Genomic DNA, 20,997 nt, shown 5'->3' with positions numbered 1-20,997 from the left:
CATGGTCTTCTGACCAGAGCCTCACGGGTTATTCTCACTGCCACCTTTGGCTTCCTCCATTGCAAGTCCTGCCAGTTACTAAGGTGCAGCCTGAATGAAAAGTACCGAGTATGATACTGGGAGCTAGGTGGATTGAAAACTATTTATTCTCTTCATCTTCATTTACTTGTGGAATAAAGATGTCACTGATCATCTTTATTGTCCTATGAGAAGGCGTTGGGAAGCTATAATACTACTCCCAAATCTGTTAGGTAGAGATATCGGAAGGTCTTACCCAGTGACAATAGGGGAATGAGGTTTATTCCCACATTATGTTGGTGGTTGACTTGAAAGGTAACTCATGTGATTGCCAGAATTTTGCCCCAGTGTTGATTGACGTCCGTATGGACTTGAGAAGTGTGAGGAGTGCCCATTGGATATCTTATTTGAAAGCAAATTGTTATCTGTCTCTCTCTTAGTTAGAAAAGTGGTCTCTAAATAACCTAAAATAAATAATAATAATAATAATAAATAAAAATAAAATAAATAATAAATAGTCCTGACGAAGGGTCTCGGCCCGAAATGTCGACTGTACCTCTTCCTAGAGATGCTGCCTGGCCTGCTGCGTTCACCAGCAACTTTTATGTGTGTTGCTCTAAATAACGTCTTTCCTTTTTGGCCCTCTTACACTTCTTCTTCAGCTTCTCTTCTTCCTCCTCCTTCTGTATCTCCTCCTGCTGCTTCCACATCTCTTTGTCTACCAATTCTTGCTTCTCAACTGCTAGAGATAGTCACCACCAATATATTTGACAATGCTCTACACTGTAGAGCACGATTCCTGTAAGTCAATGCAAGCACTGGATGTGTTGCTTAGGAATCCCAATGGATTCATTATATGAACCTTCACTTCTTTGTGGACAACCTTTCACAAGGAGGTAAGCAAACAAGTATTTCATGAAAAAACTTAGAACCAGCCTCTTATCTAATGTTGTGACTCAAATGTCATTCTTGCAATCAATGTGATAAATATCTAATCCCCGATACTGAGCTCTCAGCGTTTTTGGGCAGACCAGCAGGACACGGAGGAAGTAAGATCATTTGCATTTGTGGTACTCCTTGGGATTTTGATGTGGTGCCCTCAACTTCACCATTGGGAAGTCTGTGAACTTCAAGAATCCTTGCACTCCATCTGCCAGTGGTTTTGCATTCAGAAAAAAAGGAGATGAATGAGATTCATCATAAGCAAAGAATTCCATTAGTTCCCCATAGCAAGGGTGTGTTGTTAAATGAGACATGTTGTGAATGTCTCCAGCACCAGCCTGCAAACTACTGGAAGATGGAGAAGTTCAAAGCAGCTCTCACCTTCCCTGCACGTGGTGTGGCAGTATTCTCCTTGTTCATTGGCTGTAGAATTGATTGCAGCATGTGACTTGGCTCTTCGCCTACCTCCTTCAAGAACCAGGTTCTCATCAGGTATTGCTCCGTTGTCAGGTGAATGCAGGGAGTAAGTTCCAGGAAAGACTTTATGGATCCAGACTTCTATTGGGAGCATGCCTAACACTAATTCTCCTTCTTTTTCTGATCTTTGGATCCAGCTAGTGGAGATTCTTCCTACCGAAAAATTTTCCTTGTCTGAATACACCTAAGAATGCATTGCACATTTTCCTACCCTAATATTATCAGACTGCAAACACTTTAACACACTGAATCCTTCTTGCTGATTGTAGCCTCCAGTTATTTCTCCAAATCTGGTGTTATCTAATCATTACTTCATGTTTTTTTTTCTACCATCTTTTCTTGGCAACAGAAAGAAGATCTGTTGCCCTGACTAGTTCAGTGTTGTGGATGTAATTTCAGACTGAATTTCCCATGCAGTGCATGAAGGTATTCTCAAGTGACTTGTGCTAAGCACAACATGCAGGTGGATCACAGTGCTTGTGTCCTTTGTGCATGTCACATGTATGCACATAAACATCTTGTGATGTCAAGCAATAGTCAACAGCTGCTGTCAAATGTCAGGTAAATGTTGATTGATATCATGAGATGCTTACATGGTTGACTATCAGTGTGTATGAGTCAGCTTTGCACTATTACCCACCTGAATATAGTAGTAGAAAGTCACATTACAATGCACTCATGTACTGCCCAGCCAATTCAAGCCAAACAGGTCCTACCAAGCTTAATCCTGTGACCTGGAAAAATACGGCAGAATTCATGACGTAATCATTAATGAGTCTTTAAAATGGAAGGTTGCAAATAACAAAGATGTACTAAGTTTAGTAAAGTGATAGATGTCTGAAGAATGAATGTTGCATTGGGAACATGTGAAATATATTTCTATTTCAACCCAGTAAATGTTTAAGAAAGAGCAAAATTATCTAGGACAATGGACAGATTAACAAATGATTGGAATGCAGAAAAAGATAATATCAGTACTTAAATACATTGCCTAAGATTGAGAGAGAAGGTCAACAGTAAAATTTTAAATGACATATTCAAACATTAACAACACGTGACAACTGCTTAGCTCTTCAGTTTAGAAGACAGTCTTTGTATTAATGGAATATATTGTACATATACATTTACCCGAATGAACCCAACTTAAGTGCAGGCCCAAATCAGATAAAGGCTGAATCAACGTGGCCGGATCCTGGCCCCAGAGCGTTTTGAGGCGATTGAACCCAATGTTAGGACGTCAGTTTAGGCACTGGGCCAGATTGAAAGCTCGGGGTGTCTGGACCAGAGGCAAGGCATGGGCCAGTTCAGATTGGTGCTCTGCAACCCAGCTCTGTGCTGAACTACACTGAATTATGGGACTCTCTTTGCGGACTTCAGTTCAGAATGCTATTTGCTGGTGGTTATTGTTTGCATGATGTGTTTTTCCTTCTCTCCACATTGGGTGTTCGACTGTCTTTTTTTTATGGGCATGGTGTGTTTTTATTCTCTGAACATTGGTTGTTTTATGGTCTTTTTTTATATGAGCTCTTTTGAGTTTCTTTGTTACGTGCCTGTCTGTTAGGAGACAAATCTCAAGGCTTTATAATGTATACATACTCTGATCATAAATGTACTTTGAACTGTGAACCAGTTACCATTTGATGAATAACATGTCACCATTTGTTGATTTTCAAATTCTGTGCATTACACTCGGTGGCCACTTTATTAGGTACACCTGTACAACTGTTTGTTGAAGCAAATATCTAATCAGCCAATCATGTGACAGCAACTCAATGCAGATATGGTCAAGACATTCATTTGTTGTACAGGCTAAATATCAAAATGAGAAGAAATGTGACCTAACTGACTTTGACTGTGGAATGATTGCTGGTGCTGGATGAGGTGGTTTGGATATCTCAGAAACTGCTGATCTCCTGGGATGTTCACACACAACAGTAACTAGAGTTCACACAGGGTCACAGATTATAGCAGTGGTATGCAGAAGAGGATATCTGAATGCACAACATGTCGAAACTTGAAGTGGATGGGCTACAGCAGCAAATGACCATGAACATACACTCAGTGGCCATTTTATTTGGTACAGGAGGTATAATCTAATTTTTCCAGTATTGCTAGCTCATAATCATCATTACAATTTTGTATTATAGTGACTCAACACTGTCTTTTATTTTAATGTCCTGTTTATGAATAAAAACCTAAATTGCTTTGTGGACTCACAAGATGCCTGGTTCACTTGCATTCTTTTCACCTATATTTAAATCATGCTCTACATTCACCCATTGAAGAATCACGGCCTAGAAAATAGCTTGTAAAGTGTCTGTTTTTCAGAAGTGATTCACAAAAAGTAATTTAACCCAGTACAGGTCACGTTTCATCTCCAGCTCAAATAACAACCATTAGGAAATTGGATTGGGCATGCACCTAACTGATATCACTACTCACACAACACTTATTTCTGCCCTTACTAACATGAAGTTGAGCTCAAAAATAACCTTCATTCAATAGTCACAAAAGAAAGATTATGCTGGCATACCCAATGAGATGTAAATTAAGTGGCCTCCATTCTGACATTGATGTATTGACCATATACCATACTTGTCAGAATATTTTCTCATCCTTTTTTTTCCCTTGCTCCCTCTTTGCTAGCAGCCTTCTTGCACTTCAGTGCAATCTCACCCTCACGGCAGTCTGGGGTTACTCAAGACATAGGACTACATTCGGGCACTGGATCACAAGGGAGTGATCCACAGACACTAATGACCACTACGTTCCCCTTCCCCTTCTTTGTCCTTTGGCTTCATGATAGATTTTTATGTAGTGTGTCTTTTTCTGCATTGGAATGACTCCTTGAAGACTGTTAGGGACGAAGTGATGGAGTACTTGGTAACAGAGGACAAGATAGGACAAAGTCAGCATGGCTTCCTTAAGGGAAAATCTTGCCTGACGAACCTTTTGGAATTCTTTGAGGGATTACAAGTAGGATAGATAAAAGGGATGCAGTGGATGTTGTAGATTTGGATTTTCAGAAGGCACACAAAGTGGAACACATCAGGCTGCTTACCAAGTTAAGAGCCTGTGGTATTACAGTAAAGTTACTAACACGGCTCAGGCATTGGTTGATTGGAAGAAGGCAGTGAGGGGGAAATAAAAGGATCCTTGTCTGGTTGGCTGTCAGTGACTAGTGGTGTTCCACAGGGATCGGTGTTGGGACCGCTTCTTTTTATGCTGTATAGTATATGAATGATTTAGATGATGAAATAGATGGCTTTGTTGCTAAGTTTGCAGATGATACCAAGATTGGTGGAGGGGCAGGTAGTGATGAGGAAACAGGTAGGATGCAGAAGGATTTAGACAGATAAGGAGAATGGGCAAGAAAGTGGCAAATGAAATATAACATTGGAAAATGCATGCCAATGCACTTTGGTAGTTGAAATAAATGTGCAGAACTATTATCTAAATGGGGAGAAAATCCAAAAATCTGAGATGCAAGGAGACTTGTGAGTCCTTGTGCAGAACATTCTAAAGATTAACTTGCAGGTTGAGTCTGTGGTGAGGGAGGCAACTGAAATGTTAGCATTCGTTTCAAGAAGTCTAGAATACAAGAGCAAGGATGTGATGCTGAGGCTTTATAAGGCACTGATGAGGCCTCACCTTGAGTATTGTGTACAGTTTTGGGCTCCTCATCTTAGAAGTGATGTGCTGGCATTGGAGAGGATCCAGAAGAGGTTCACAAGGATGAAAGGGTTATCATACAAGGAACATTTGACAGCTCTGGGTCTGTACTCGCTGGAATTTGGAATGATGGTGGGGGGGATCTCATTGAAAACTTTCAAATGTTGAAAGGGCTAGACAGAGTAGATATGGAAAGAATGTTTCCCATGATGGGAGAGTCTAGGACAAGAGGGCACAGATTCAGGATAGAGGAGTACCCATTCAAAACAGAGATGCAGGGAAACTTCTTTAGCCAAAGGGTGGTGAATTTGTGGAATTTGTTGCCACGTTTATTTGTGGAGACCAGGTCACTGAGTGCATTCAAGGCAGAGATTGATAGGTTCTTGATTGGAAATGGCATCAAAGGTTACGGGGAGAAGGCCGGGAAATGGGGTTGGGGAGGAGGAAAAAAAGGATCAGCCATGATTGAATGGCGGAGCAGACTCAATGGGTCAAAAGGACTAAATTGTGGTCTAAGATTGGTGAAACTTCAACAAAAACAAAGCATTAAGCATTGTTATCTGCTACTTTGGCTGGGAAACATGCAAATCTCACTCTTACAAGATACCAGAAACCCTAGCATAGTTTTCAGCATGAATTCATCTGATTTCATTGTTGTTATGAAGGAAAATAATGAGGTAAGTGGCTTACTGCACCAAAAAGCTGAAATCTGTTGGCACAGATAAGCAAACAGTATTTGCTTATCTATGCCTATTTTTGTGTTCACCTTGGAACTTCTTTCCATTCATTTTGTACTCTTCCTTGCTTTATCTGTCCAAAATGTGTCTTTTGTCTCCCTCTGAATGGAAATAAACCCATTGCCAGTTTATTGATCTATGTTGTTGCTTTGTTATTTATGCTGCTATTTATCTACATATTTATATACCATTAGATACAAGTTAATACTCCATCACATGTGGGCATAGATTCAATAATTGATCATTGATCCAACTACTTTTATAATATGAGCAAAATATAATGTTTGCTTCCTTTATTGTACTTGGAATCCCAATGGCATTTTAATTGACTCCCAAAACTAGATGAAGTTGCTAGAACACAATCAAAGGCACTTCAATTGGAAAGCTCCCCTGACTGAGGCAAGGGAGAAAAAGCCATTGTTTTCCAGGTTTGATAGTTATGGATTCATAACAGACCTTTCAGTCCATCAAATACTCACCAGGTACTCTCCTTACCAAAACCATGAGACCTTGCTTCTAGAACCTCTTTCCAATCCATCCAACTTTTATCTTCTTACCTGCCCAATCCTGGTCAAAGCAGGTAGGACAACAACATTTAAATAAAGCATTGTAGTTAATATCTGGCTAAACTCCAGATGCCAAGATCCCAAGGCTTTCTAGGGAACGAACCAACCAGCAAGCATTTCTTTTTGGAATGTGAAAGGAAACCCGAGCACCCAGATGCAAGGCACAGGATTACAGGAAAAAACATGGAAATTTCACACAGACTGCACATGAGGTCAGGAATGAACCCAATCTCTGGTGCTGTAAGGCAGTAGTACTGCTAGTTATGTCACTGTGCTACCCTGAAATCTTGTATACTTCAATCAGATCATTCTTCTAAACTCCAAAGAGCATATCCCCCAACCTGCTGTACCTTTCTTCTTACATCATTCATTTCTTCCTAGGGATCAACCTCAGGAATCTTCTCATCATCACCTCAAATACAACCACATCATTCCTTAAGGTTGGAGAAGAATACGGTATTCTGTGCTCCAGCTGTGGTCTCACCAGCTCCCTGTAAAGATGTATTACAGGTTCCCTACTTTTATACTCCACACCCCTCGCAATAAAGGCCAACATGTGCTTTTAGAAGGACTGAACAATTACAAGAAAAGTATCTGCTATTATCTTTCATAGTCTTGCCTAGGTTGTTACCAATTGCCTTTAAAACTACTAATGAGAGAAAACCTCACATTATACTGATAATTGAGTATGGTTGTACGAAAGAGTGATATTGTCATACATTTTGTACATTAAGTAGAACAGCGGTCCAGATGCTGCAACTGTAATAGATGCTATACTGGCTATGTTTGCTACTGTTATATATGAAATTATTATGAGAGAAATCCTTGGGACATGGATATACATAATTCAATGTAAAAATGTTGCTGTCTGTGGTTTCCTAGTTTTCCATAGTTTGCATCATTTTACATTTTACTTCCATGAACACTTCAGAACATAAGATAACTGAACTATTCTCACTTTCAAATACCCTCAGAAGTGTTAGCCATTAACCTAATTCTTTCTTGGGTATGTGAGGTTGTGAATGATTCCCACAACTAGACGAGGAAGAACGAGTTCCCTCTTTTTCTTAGAAAGAATTACTTCCTCAAGCAGAATGACCAAAAGCACAAAAAAATCTCTTTCTTGTCTGTGAAATTTTACTGAGTGTAAGTTGGTTGAAATATTTGCCCAGAGGGCAATGATCACTGTTTTATGAAGAAATTCAGTTGTCTCCTGAAAGGACTGTATAACTAGAAGCCATTTTTCTTTTCCTTTAAAATATATGAACAAAAACGTCAAGCAGATGGTATATACCAACATATTTGGTACCTAAATAAGATAAGATACCATCTACCAAGAATTATACAGACTCCTAAAGTGCCTATTCAACTAGCTCTTTGAGAAGGAATTTTTTCCACAGTGTCTTTGGAAACAAAGAAGAAAGTGTAAGGCCATACTCTGAATTGGGCTTGAATTCTGCTTAGACAGACAGATAGGTACATGAACTTGTGAAAGTGGAATAAATCTAAATTATTAATGGCAAATGAAGAGTGGGAACTTGCCGTTAATTTGGCTCAAATTGGCACAAAGAGGTGAGCTCTACATGGAGGGTTTATTAGGGGTGTGCAGGGCATAAAACTTTATTACAGATATAAAGGGGTTTCCGTTGTGGATTATCAGATTGGTAGGTTCAAGACCTTACTAATAGGAAGATTAAATGAGCAGGCGTAAGGAGAAAAAGAGATCATGATGAAGATGTGATCAAGAAGTTGGGGGTGGCGTAGGTTCAGATGGTGATAGGTTTGCGAGGGAGGAAACAGATAGCAGTTGGGAAGACAGACTGTCATTGGAAAGGAAGTGGAAGTTAAAATCTGAAGAAACATATAGACGCCTCCAGGCCAACAAGTAACATACTAACTCACCTTCTAGCTAACCTTTCCTTATAGCTCATACTCTCGAATCCAGGCAGCAACCTGGTACACCTCTTATGTACCCTCTCAATATCAATTCTATAATGAGGTAACTAGAACAGCACACAAAACTCCAAGTACCATCTGACTAAAGTTTTATATAGCTGCAGCATGATTTCCTTACTATTACACTCAACACACCTGCCAAGAAGACAAGGTTACCATATGCCTCCTTTACCACCTTAACCATTTATGAACTCACTTTCAGTGAACGATGGTCATGGGGACCACAAAATTTCTTTGTACCTCGATGCTTTTAAGGGATCTACCATTAACTCCACATTTTCTCCTATTATTTGACACTGTAAAGTGTAAAACCTCACACTTGCCTGGATTAAGCTCCATCTGCCACTTTGCTGTCCATATCTGTAACTGATCAATATCTCATTGTATTCTTTGATAGTTGTTTACACTGCCCACAACTCCACCAACCTTGGTGCCATTCAGAGACTTTCTAATTCACCCGGTTATATTTTCATCCAATTCATTGACATATATCACAAGCAACAGAAACTCCAGCACCGACGCTTGAAAGACACTACTAGTCACAGATCTGCAGTCAAACTAACAGTCTTCCTCCTCTGCTCTCTGTGTTTCATGGGCGAGCCAGTTCTGAATCCACACTTGCAATTCACCCTGCATCTCATGCTTCTTTATCTTTTGAACTAATCTACCATGAGGGATCTTGTCAAAAGCTTTACCCAAGTCCATGTAGATCAACTACCTTACCACCATCAAGCCCCTTTGTCACTTTCTCAAAAAACTAAATCAAGTTTGTAAGACATAACCTACCCCTCACAAAGCCATGCTGACTGTCCCTATGAAAGCCATGCTTTTCCAAATACATATAAATCCTCTTCTTTGGTATCTCCAATAGCCCCCCTATCGTTGATATGAGACTCACTGGCCTATAATTACCGATTATTCCTATTTCATTTCTTGAACAAAAGCACAATATTTGCTACTCTAGTCCTCCAGGACCTTGCCTGTACTATTGAGAACACAGTGAATCTTGTCAGAGCCCCAAAGCCTCAGCAATCTCCTCACCTGCTTCTTTCAAAATTCTGGGGCATATGGCATCAGACCCTTGAGATTTATCCACCTTAAAGCTTTTCAGAAGCCCCAGCACTACCTTCTCCTCAATCTCATGATGAATCAGTTTATTAACATGCCGCATTTACTTCTCCTCAGTAAACACCAATTCATTTAGTACCTCAACCACCTACTCTGACTGCAAACACAAATTCCTTCCTTTATCTTTGAGGGGACTTACTGTCTGCCTAGTTATCACTTTTTCTTAACAAAAGAATAAAATACTTCAGGATTCTCCTTGATTCTGTTCACCAAGGGCATTTCATGACCCCTTTTGGCCTTCCTAATCACCTGCCCAAGCACTTTCCTGCTTTTTATTATATAGGGACCCATTTTGGCTTTCCCTTCCTAAACCTTACATATGTTTTCTTTTCCATCTTGACTAATTTTAGGCCTCTTGGGTCATCTAAGTTTCCCTTACCTTACCATCCTTGTCCTTGCACCTTACTGAAACATACCGATCCTGAACTCTGATCGGTTCTGGTCTTTGGATAACTCCCATATCTCAAAAGTTCTTTTCAGTTAGTGACTTGCACAAGGCTTTGGGACACCTGGTCAATTCTGACAGTCAAAATGTCTAAATAAACAAGCAGCTACCTGCAAACAGACTGATCACCCTGAAATCATCAACAGTTGAGCACGATGAATTCAATCCCAACATTTTGGGGTTAGTATTTACCAACACTTGTTATTCTCACTTGGAAGGACTCATTTAAAGATGGAAATGGTGAAAAAAAGGAACAAAATGGACCAGAACACTTCTGTGTTGACAGTTATTAAGGTACTAGACTAGCATCCAGTGATCTGGACTTGTAATCTGGAGACATGAATTCAAATTGCAGGCTGGGGATAGGGATCTGCAGTTCAAGATTAAGTAAATCTGGATTAAAATTAGTACAGATGACCAGAACATCACTGGATTCTTGTAGAACACAAATTTGGTGCCCTAAAGGGAAAGAAACCTGCCCAGCCTATCTCCAACCAAATCAGAAGGGTTGATTCTTAACCATCTCTTCAGACGATTGGCAAGTAGACCTATAAACAATATACGTCAACCTTGCTGGCAATGTCCATATTCCTTGAAGAGAAAATCGTACACTTTGGAGGACAATTTCTCAGGCCATTTTGTGACTATAGCTGTAGAATTATTCTTCTGAACTATTTTTACCATTTTGCCACAAATAGAATCATCAGCCTATGTATTTCACTGTTGATGCAAAATAATGAATCTTTTCACTTGACCACAATTCATCACAAAATAACTTAAACTGGCAATTGGTAATTTCAAACAGGAAGAGTAGTCTGTATACAAACACTGTAAGCACTTTAATTAGTACAATGGAACAAAATTAAAAGCAGAATATAAAAGTTTTGCTCTGAACAGCAATGAGAGCACAGTTTCAATTTACCATATAGAAAATGCATTTACAGCATGAAAAGAATATTCAACCTATTACATTCACTTCTTTCACAGATGATATACTGTTTGTCATACATTATATATAGAACCTACATCGGTATCTATGAACAGTTCACTAATTCCACATTACTGTGCAATGAAAAAGCAAGTGGAAACTAAACAAACTAATATCAAAAACGTGGAAAATTAAAAGATTGCACAGAGGAGATTTCATGATGATATTGGAGTGTTTGAGATTGTAGAAATAATCATGGGCAAAGTTTCAAGCAATTTGTCTACTTTGCAAGAAATAAAACCTATTCAAACTCTTGAAACTGTGTGTATTCTATCCTGTAGTTCAAAGGGGTTATAATGTTGATATCTATACCAGATAAATAATTTAAATTGATAGATTATATAATATTTTTGATACATAATCAAGAACTTCTGAATTTAAAAGCAAAACTACATCTGGAAAACACTTATTGTTATTACACTTTGACTTAATCTGTAATTACAATTTGTAATCTTCATTTTTTGCGATGACGAATTACAAAATAACTAACATTTTTTTGCATATGAATTGGGTATTATTTCAGATATGCTTTCATGTTGGTGCACTGGTTAAGTAATAGCTTATTACAAAAAAATGTTGAGGCTTATATTGATAGACAGTAATAAATGTCTAGGAAATATAATTGGACAAACTTAGGTGAAATTAAACATTTTGTTTTCTCTAAGATTAGTTACAATCGCTTATTATGCTTTATTTGGCCTGTGTAATTGATGGAAGTGCAAACTAATAATAACGTGGTAAAGATAACTAACACTTTTCTGAAAACTTTCAACAACATAAATGATCACCTTAAAGAAATGAAAAGACTGAGAAATAAATAAAGGTTGGACTAAAAACGTAGGTGAATTATAATGCATAAATTTAAGATCAGATCCAACAAAGGAGAAAGAAAGAAATTAGCAGAAGGATTAGGCTATGAGGAAAAAATAAAAAAATAGTTCACTATTTTTTAAATGTAATTTATGTACAAGAATTGAGGAAACTGCATAGAATCAATGTATTAAAAAACTCAATGCTACAGTCATTGCTGTAAACAAACAAGTAAATGGAAGGGGAGAACGATGGAAAACAGCATCAAAAATGCACAATATTGCTTTCATAATTTAAAAAAGTTACAGCATTCGAAGAAAATAATAATTAGACTATAGTTTTATGTTCTTAAACCAACTAGAATTCAGTGATCTGATTTATTTGGTTCAGCTTGTATAATCATTAGATACAGAAATTAATTTTTCTTATTGTATTTTATTATAAAAATATTTATGCCACAAATAAATTCATGAGTTGTCCCGTGCACCTTGATGTTCACATGGTTTATGGGCTTCTTCTTACCTCCCAGAGATGACGGCTGCTCCTGAGACCTCCCAGTTGCACCTTTTCCCTGGAGATGGAAACTCCCTGGTAAGGTCCCAGCCAAGTTCCCTGTGGGATGCGTTGTGCTGCGCAGATGCCATAGCCCAGGCCTGGCACCGTACTGGTACACAGGCACACCTCCCGTGGCAGCTCACGCAGTCCACAGGGCACATCGGGTGGAGCTGTGCCTGCACTGCTGCTCGTGCCCACGAGACGACGCAGAGAGTGGAGTGGTCCGTGCATCGGGCACTCGCCATTCCGATTGTCAGCACACATGTCACAGCCTGAGGAAAGGAGAACAAACTTGTAACGAATGACATAAGAAGGAACACAGACAATCCAACAGCAGATCAGGTGACCATGGATTAATCTGACAGTTGAGGGAAAGTAAGAGTGAGAGGCAAGAGGAGCAGATAGGTTAATCCAAGCTGTGAATTAAATGCAAGTTAGACTGAGTCTAAAGGATGTGGATATTTTTCAGTGTTATGAAGGAGCAGGGGACAGAGACAGTTTGAATCACATAAGAAAATTGCACTGGCTGGGGAAAGACAACTACAGTATTAATAACAGCATTATATTTATGCAACACACACAAGATGCTGGAGGTATTCAGCAGGTTAAATGGCATATATGGTGGGAAGTGTACAGCTGATATTTTGGGCAGAGGCCCTTCATCAGGATTTCCAAATGCTACAGAATCACTTGTGATTACATTTATGCAGTACCTTTCTATCATCTTACACATATTGACAATGAGAGTGGAAAAAATGTCCTGGAGGAAATACTATCTATAGGAAAGATTTCAGACTAGAAAAGTAGGTCAATTGACAAGGTAAAATGGACATCTTGAGCAAAGAGTCCGAGTACGTGGCAATGTGGAGGGACAGGTTATACAAGATGGTGTAGAGGGCATATGAGAGAAGCTTTCTTTGATTCACCAGTAAGGAGATTGGAATGCAATGGAATAGAAAGGGTAGCACACACAAAATGCCAGAGGAATTCAGCTGGTCAGGTAGTATCTATGGAGGAAAATGAACAGTCGATGTTTCAGGCCTAGAACCTTCATCAGGCCTGGAAAGGAAGGGGAAGGAACCAAAATAAAAGGGTGGGGGAAGGAGCATAAGCTGTAAGGTAATAGATAAATCCAGGGAGAGAGGTAGATGGCTGAGTGAAAGGGAATCATGCGAGAAGCTACCAGTTATAGGTGCAAATGTACATCGAGTTCTCTAACTTCCAGTAATCATCCCCCTCTGTTCCTACTGTCTCCCTTTGTTTCTTGTCATTGTGGTGATTCTCCTCACCCCTTCTCTTACCCTCATGATCTGCCCATCATGTCCTTCTGTTTTCCAACCTCATTCCCTTTATTCCATAGTCTACTATCCTCTCCTATCAGGTTCCTTCTTATTCAGTTCTTTACCATTTCCATCTATCACACCCCCCAGATTCTCCTATCACCCCTGTCCCCCAGCCACCTACCTACCTTCCCCCTCATTTGGACTCACCTATCACCTGCCAGCTCGTACTCCCCTCCACCCCCCCCCCCCCCCGTTTTATTCTGACTTTTGTCTCCTTCCTTTCTGGTCCTGATGAAAGGTTTGGGACCGAAAGATCGACTGTATGTTTCTCTCCATAATTCTGCCTGACCGACTGAGTTGTGTGCGATGCTCAAGATTTCTAGCATCCGCTGAATGCCATATGTCAGAACGGGCTGTGAAGGAAGAGCGGGGGACCATCCATTAGAAGGGCACGGCTGGAAATAGCAGGTGGCAAAATATTTCTTCGTATAGTTTATTAAAACTTATTAGGCCTGCAAAATCTTTACCAACACAAACACAAGAAAAAAGAAAGGTGGATCTATAAAACCGCAAATTGGCGTGACTGCATATTTTATCTTTTTATAAAGTGATGACTTTTCATAAAATCGTCTTCTCCTACGTGGCACACCAATGGCAGGTGAAAGCGGATAAATATACGTAATGGAAAGCGAAAGTCCAACATATCACAGAGCTGACAAAAAGCTTTAAAACTTGCAAAAACTATAGTTAAAATGTGAATCCTTAGTTAACTCACACACCTATTCAAAGTTTAACATTGGAATTTACAGTTTAGTTTTGGTTTATAAATTGCGAGCTATCAGTCTAATTAGTAGATATTTAGACCGAGGCGAGCTTTCTTTATTTCCCGCCCGCCCTTTCATTGGCAGTATGTATGGCCATACAGTACATTCTGAATTACTGGTCTGTTCATACATAGTGGCAGTGTACTAACTTACCCCAAGTGTTCGCGCCTAGGTATTTCCCCTAATAACTCTATACATCAACGTCGTGTTACAACTCCCTCAGCGAATTATTTGCATTTTGTGTTCTACCGCTATTTAACACTTCTCCATTTGTTATACTGTATTTCAGTGCACTTTAAGTACCCCTCGAGGTTTATTTTAACGCAATTGAAGCTGGCAGCCTCGGATAGGCCACCGCCTCTTATCTGGGTTTAATGGATGTTACTCGCGTCACCTCTGCATCTTTCGCTTGGTTTTAAAACTTGGAAATAAGAACAATACTGTAACCTGAATGGATGCCACCATCTGCCGCGACGCCTCGGAGGTGGGCAGCTTAGTCCAAACATTTATTAAGTAGCAAGAAGGCTGCGTTATTGCAATAAACGTGCCAGTTAATGAATAGCAAACTCAATTCATTAAAGAAGGAGAATGTAAAATGAATGAGAAATCATTCAGGAAATCATATTGCCTGTCATTGTGACCCCGCAACGCGATTAACCGCCTTACTTTTGTAAATAATTGTTATTGCTTGCCGTCCAGTGTAATTGGTTTCCAAAAATTGTAAATAATCAAGTAGTCGTCACATTCTTCCATATGCAGCTGCGCACTTTACATTGGAAACTGCATCCATTCCGCACAGTTAAAACTATTATACGGTAACATGGTTCTCGGCAGAAATGTTTGCAACAGGCAAACACATAAAACATATTCTTCACACCCGACACATGACGAACCCTTATATAAATAGTAATCTTGTGTATAGATAACAAGCTGGGATTTAAGAAATGCCAGGAGGTTCAAATATCACGGGATGTTAGTCTTAAAAGATGCCAGTCCCTGTAGTTAGTGGGTTCGGTGTACTAACAATCCCAGCGCGTGCGGCAACACCACTTGCCGTTTCTTTTCGCTTCTGCAAATTTGTTGCAGCGTGTCGAATAGAAGGAGATTCATTGGATTGGTTGTGCTGAACTACCGTGTCTGAATTTATGAATGGGAGATGGAGTTCGGAGATTGAAACTAACCGAAGTCTTTAGCGGTCCTGAGTTTCTTGCTTTCCATTTTAATTATGAAGGGAGGCCCTTCCCCGAATTACTCGGCCCTTTCACGTTAAACAATGCGTGCCGGATTTTCACTTCTCAACTTAATTCAAAGTTTACAGCAGCGGGGTTACTTTTAGTTTATTTTAATGCAGCTCGGTCAGTTAACTTGCTTCTGAGATTATTACACGAGCAAATCAAATGTCCCTATTGAAATGTATGGGTGACTTTCCGTAACAGTGCTCTAGATATTTTAGTGTTTCATCACCAAAGAGTTCTTACGTTTGCGTATATTTCAGCAAGTAAGATATTTTATAATATTTTATGACGTTATTATTTACAAAAGGGGAAAGAAGAAATATGTCAAAACAGTTATTAATGAACTGGTTTAATTTGCTACGTTCGGTTTAATATATGTGCACACTTTCATTCCACAATATTTACACTACGTCCAAAATCACAAATACAACGTCAAATCCCATCTTTGATGCCGAAAATTAAATAGGCCTTCAGACAATCTGTCCTTTTTGTTGCATTCCTTAAACAACGTTTGATACCATGACGGTTCGAGAAGACAAACACTTCTGCACTACGGAATTATCCGAAAACTTTCCTAGAAATTATTCTACCCACTTGGTGTATGCAATCGTTTTCAAAATGGTTTCAACGTTATGACACATTGAGTGTTGGAGATAGCAGTCGTCCTGCTATCTGCTTTTCATTAAATCAATTATACATTCCCACGTAACTAAATTCCACTATAACACGTCGTTGTATAAACTTCTTGTTTAATGTTTATTAAGAAATCTTTATTTTTCGCTAATCAGCTGGACAAGCTGTTATCTGGAAATTATCTAAGCTACTGGTAGAAAGTGTCTTTAACCGATAGACTGAGTGTCTTACATTGAACAAAATCGTTTATCGTCACTATCAGTTTGGTTTCTGAAACATTTTCAATACCAATTTTAAGTTCTTAAATAATATCAAGACCAGTTCTTAATGCACTTTACATTTAATCATTGGTTACTGTTATCGGCGTCCACTACCTAACTTTCAGCGCACAATAAATGCAAGTAACTGAATACCCTTGTCCATTTTAAACTGTCATAGTATATATCGCACATAGGTTATAGTGTATGAGAAATGCCAAAAAAAAACAGAACAAAATGCGCACACTATAAAATATCCTGTCTCTATAACATAAACATCTTTGAATTAATCAATACTGGAGCACATTCAATTGTGCACTAATTTTGTTTTGTTGTAGACAGAATAGCATTAAAATGACAGAAGTGTGAGTTTGCAACCTCTCCACGCCTTTCTCCCGCACGCTGTGCTAACCTGTGGTAAAGATTCTAAATTCGTTGGTTGACATGTGTTCATCATGTTATAGATATATCAGTTTGGAATAGATCCACTAGTATCTCATGTTGTGGTCAACCGTCATTTATAAACATATTTATGAAAATATTCCCAGGATTTGCTATACAACTGATTGTGGTGTGAGTTTAACTCCCTCACTCGGCTCCCTTGCTGTCATATTTTTTCACTGATACCCGAGTGTTCCTGGATATAAAAATGAAGACTGGAGCTGGATGGCGCCGTTGGGCAGCTGATTGGATTTTGCCAGGCTGACGGAGTTTGGGGGAAGACAGATAGGATTTTTAGATAAAACTGCGGCTGGTCCCTAAGAGACCCAAACAATACCGAGATGATGAATAGCATCTCTGAGGCGATCGATCGGTGCCCTGATATAGTCGATTCGGCCAGCTTTCTCCAGAAAACTAGTGGCAATTAATTGTGTCTTGTCCGCTCATCGCTCATCTTTGTCTGGCAGTTATCGATGGAGATTAGTGCTGATGGACCATTTTATCACGTTAAATAAACATTCACCACCTTTCAACCAAAGGAAATATGGATAATAAAGCGATAGTTAGAAGTGTTGGTCACTCTATAGCTGACGGTTTAGGTTATGGTAAATATGTGCTAATTTGACACATTTGATCTTTTTGGATACTTTATTCTGAGATTTTGAAAGAATATGGGATCGGAAAGTTGGGTGGCGTTTATCAGTTAATTCTATCCGGAATCTATCTCAGTCTTGCAGTGGAATCTTTCACTGATTTCTGTTTATCTCAGCATCTGTGAAGACCTTGCCCATTCATCCAAGCCGCTCTATAAATGAAATGAGTTATCTCGGCTTAGCTGTTGAAAAAAATATCGATCAAACAAAAAAGTATCTATGGATTCGAGAAAACAAATGTCTGTCCTGAGTGTGTCGATGATAGAATTATACTTCTCCAGTAAATCCCTGTCAAATATTTACCTGTTCAAACTAAAAAGTTACAGTATCATTAATGGGAGGCTTTTAAAACTGAAGTCCACGTCACTCAGAACATAAGTGAAATCACGCTCTGGTCTGTAGCAGGCAGTGTCTTTGAAAACGCATATTTTAACCATCACTGTAATTATGATACTGATTAGGGAGGGCTAAAAATTGCGTGTTCATCCTCCCACTGACCTTTTGCCTCTCATTTCAATGGATCCAAATTGAGTCATATTCTACACGACGTTTTGCAATACTCTGTAAGGTGTTATCAATCGTCGAAATGCATCCTATCTTTTTATAGGTTGCCGGAGACATCTCTAGCCATTCAACTGTTTGATTGAATGTTCCAATGTTTCATTGCCGATAAAGCATATTGCGGCCAGATTGGCTGGAAATACTTTCAAAGTTGACTGGTAATAATATTGCTTGCTGGGCCAAATTTCAAGAGAAATGTACATGCAGTTAATGCAGTTATATCAAAGCAACGGGTGCAAAATTGCAAATTGAGGCAGTTCCCTGAAACAACTTTTCGTCGGTTCAGAATTCTTTGTTATAGATTCCAACAAGGAAAGGGGATTGATTGTAAGGTTAACAAGCAAAGCGAATCTCGCTACCTTGCCGTGCTTCGTGCTCTCAGTAATGGGCTCGTGCAACACGTTTTGCCATTTTATGTCGTTGATGCGAGGTGGGGGTGAAATTTCAATGTGACAAACTTGTTTACGTCGTCAAAGGAGCCGAATATATAAAAGACACAGATCTCACTTGGGAGAATTATTATTTAATAAGTGGATGCACGTTGGTGGGCATTCTGCTTGGGGTCATCACATTTTATATTTTGCCACACTTTGTCTACACTGCGGTGTGAAATGTTTCCTGCATTAAAGTGATTTTGGAGTAAAGGTACAAATAGCGACAATGCACATGTAAAGTGTTGGAGAAGAAAGTAATGATCACTCACGGTTATTGGGGTCGGTGCCGTGGTTGTTAAGAGGGATGATCTCCATTCTCTGCTGTCCGTACAAATAATAGTCCAGATCCTCAGTTGTGAAAGAGAATCTCGGCGTCCTGTCTGTCTCGGGTGAACAAAGCTCCTTGCTCGGATTGCCGTTGAGCGCCAGGGGTGGATCGGAACCCGCGAGCTGCCGTAACCCGGAGATCTGCGGCACCGTGACTGGGGTCAGGCCGGACAGGGACAGGGAACACGCCGAAGAAGAGGCCGAGGAGGCGGTGGAAGACGCCGTGGAGGTGAGAGGTCCCGAGTGCTGGCGGAGGCTCTCGCTGGCCGGGCCAGCTCTGTCGAGCGGCTGCAGCTGGTTGGGAATCACTGTCAATGAACCGACTTTCAGCTGGGTCTGGGGGAAGAGCTGCTTCCAATGCTGGATATAGGCAGGATCGACCTTCAGGAAAGCTGATCCGCTGTGCTCGCTGGGTTTCATCATCTCTAAAGATGTCCAACTTTAAAGAAAACAAAACATTGGCTAATAACTAAGTAATGCGTCAAGTTACCCTAAGTTAAACTTTTAATCGTGTTAAGTAATTTCTTGGACTTTATGCATGATATCTAAACAAAACGTTTATTATAACATATTTAACACAGACACAGTATTTCAATGCAAAAATATGTTTTACCAAATCATTAAGAATTGTCCCACTGGCAGGTACACAACCTGGATAAGCTGCGGTTAGAGTGAATACAGCGTGTTCTGTAATTGACGACTATTAAAGTGAGACGCTAAGTAATTACAGCGCTTTTGTGTTCAATTGCGGAACGCATGGGCGCGCACAAACACACACGGAAAATTAAAGAGTTTAAAAATGTGCATCTTTACGCACACCAAATGGACGAGTCACCATGTCTCCGAAAGGACATCTGAATCGTTTCAATGTTGCCAACAAGCTTTGAGATACCGCGTAAACATAACATGGCACCAACTGTCTGTTCTCACCACATCCTTCACAGAAGTAAATTCATAAAGTGATATACAGAACTTGCAGAACTCTCTGGATCAGCTGCCAACTGGGAGCTTCCGTCCGTCTGAGAAATTACCGTACCAAATAACGTAGTTTAGGCTGTACTTACCCACGATGTTATTTCACTCTGGATGCAGATTTAAAGAAAATAAAATTCTTGCTATCTTTATGTTTCTCTGCTTATTTGTCCGAAAAGCATGTTTCTTGTCTGAGAGGTCGGCGCGTGTTAGATCCGAGCCACAGAATCTCTCATCTACGCGGTTCCTAGAACGTTTACAAGCGGACTTGGAGCTGGACACGTGGTTTTTACGACAGCACAGATTAGAGTAGTGGGGGGGAGGGGAGGGGTGGCGGTGTGTGGCAGTCAGTAATATAACATTGATCAAAACTAAAAAGCAACCACACCCCGCTCACTATGTGCGATTTACACCACTGACCACCATACAATATCATATTTCCACAAAGATAAGGCGAAACTTGCAGCACGGCAGTCATAAACGGGAGGTTCTGTATTCGCATTATACTATATTTCTCATTGTACAACTTGAGTAATGTTCCGTTTCACAGTCCGTGTAATGTATTTTAACAATGTGCATATGTGATCTAATCTCTGAAGTGTTGGTGACACTTACACAAGTTCTATCTGTTCCAGTGATCACATTAACAGAAGAGTGCGATTAAGTAATTTGGGCGAGCCAGGTAAGTGTATGTTATAATAGGGTTTAAATACTCATGACCAGATTTTAACTGGTAGAGTTTTATCCTGAAGTTTGAATATTTCAATTCTTTCTGGGCATTAACGCTTTAATGTCATCGCTGTTCCTGCTTCTAACGTCAGGCCTCTACCCTTTCCCATCACGAGCATGTGTATGCTCCGTTTCTTTCATCACTAACTTTTTTCTTCCTTGGTCCAGCTTTCATTGTGCTTTTCCTAACACCTTTTGTTCACCAGTTTAAATTCTTTTAACATGCGATTGGAATATTCAGGTTTAAGATTCAGTGGCCAGTCCTTTAACCAACTCCCCGCTTTCCCTTTTGAATGCGAGCAAATTCTGAGAAACTAGCTGCGCTGTTTGGATTGCGTCTCTATCTAAAGCGGC

General features: G+C 39.8%; 1 protein-coding gene across 3 annotated transcripts in view; it reads right to left on the bottom strand.

Moving 5' to 3' along the window:
* prdm6 (PR domain containing 6) overlaps positions 1–20,151 on the bottom strand; it is a 246,812-nt gene extending 226,661 nt beyond the window's left edge. For all 3 annotated transcript variants that reach the window (XR_011889524.1, XM_072281471.1, XM_072281472.1), the window contains exons 1-3: positions 20,007–20,151; positions 18,885–19,381; positions 12,262–12,566 (exon numbers count right to left, since the gene is read on the bottom strand). Coding sequence is in view for 2 of the 3 variants with exons in the window: in XM_072281471.1 (XP_072137572.1) it covers positions 12,262–12,566; positions 18,885–19,365 (786 nt within the window). In the remaining variant the exon portion in view is untranslated. The remainder of the gene's footprint in view (positions 1–12,261; positions 12,567–18,884; positions 19,382–20,006) is intronic.
* Positions 20,152–20,997: the final 846 nt, after the last annotated feature.

This window comes from Mobula birostris, chromosome 17 (genome assembly GCF_030028105.1).
Source record: "Mobula birostris isolate sMobBir1 chromosome 17, sMobBir1.hap1, whole genome shotgun sequence".
NCBI classification, from domain to species: domain Eukaryota; kingdom Metazoa; phylum Chordata; class Chondrichthyes; order Myliobatiformes; family Myliobatidae; genus Mobula; species Mobula birostris.
This window is presented reverse-complemented; position numbering and strand designations above follow the sequence as displayed.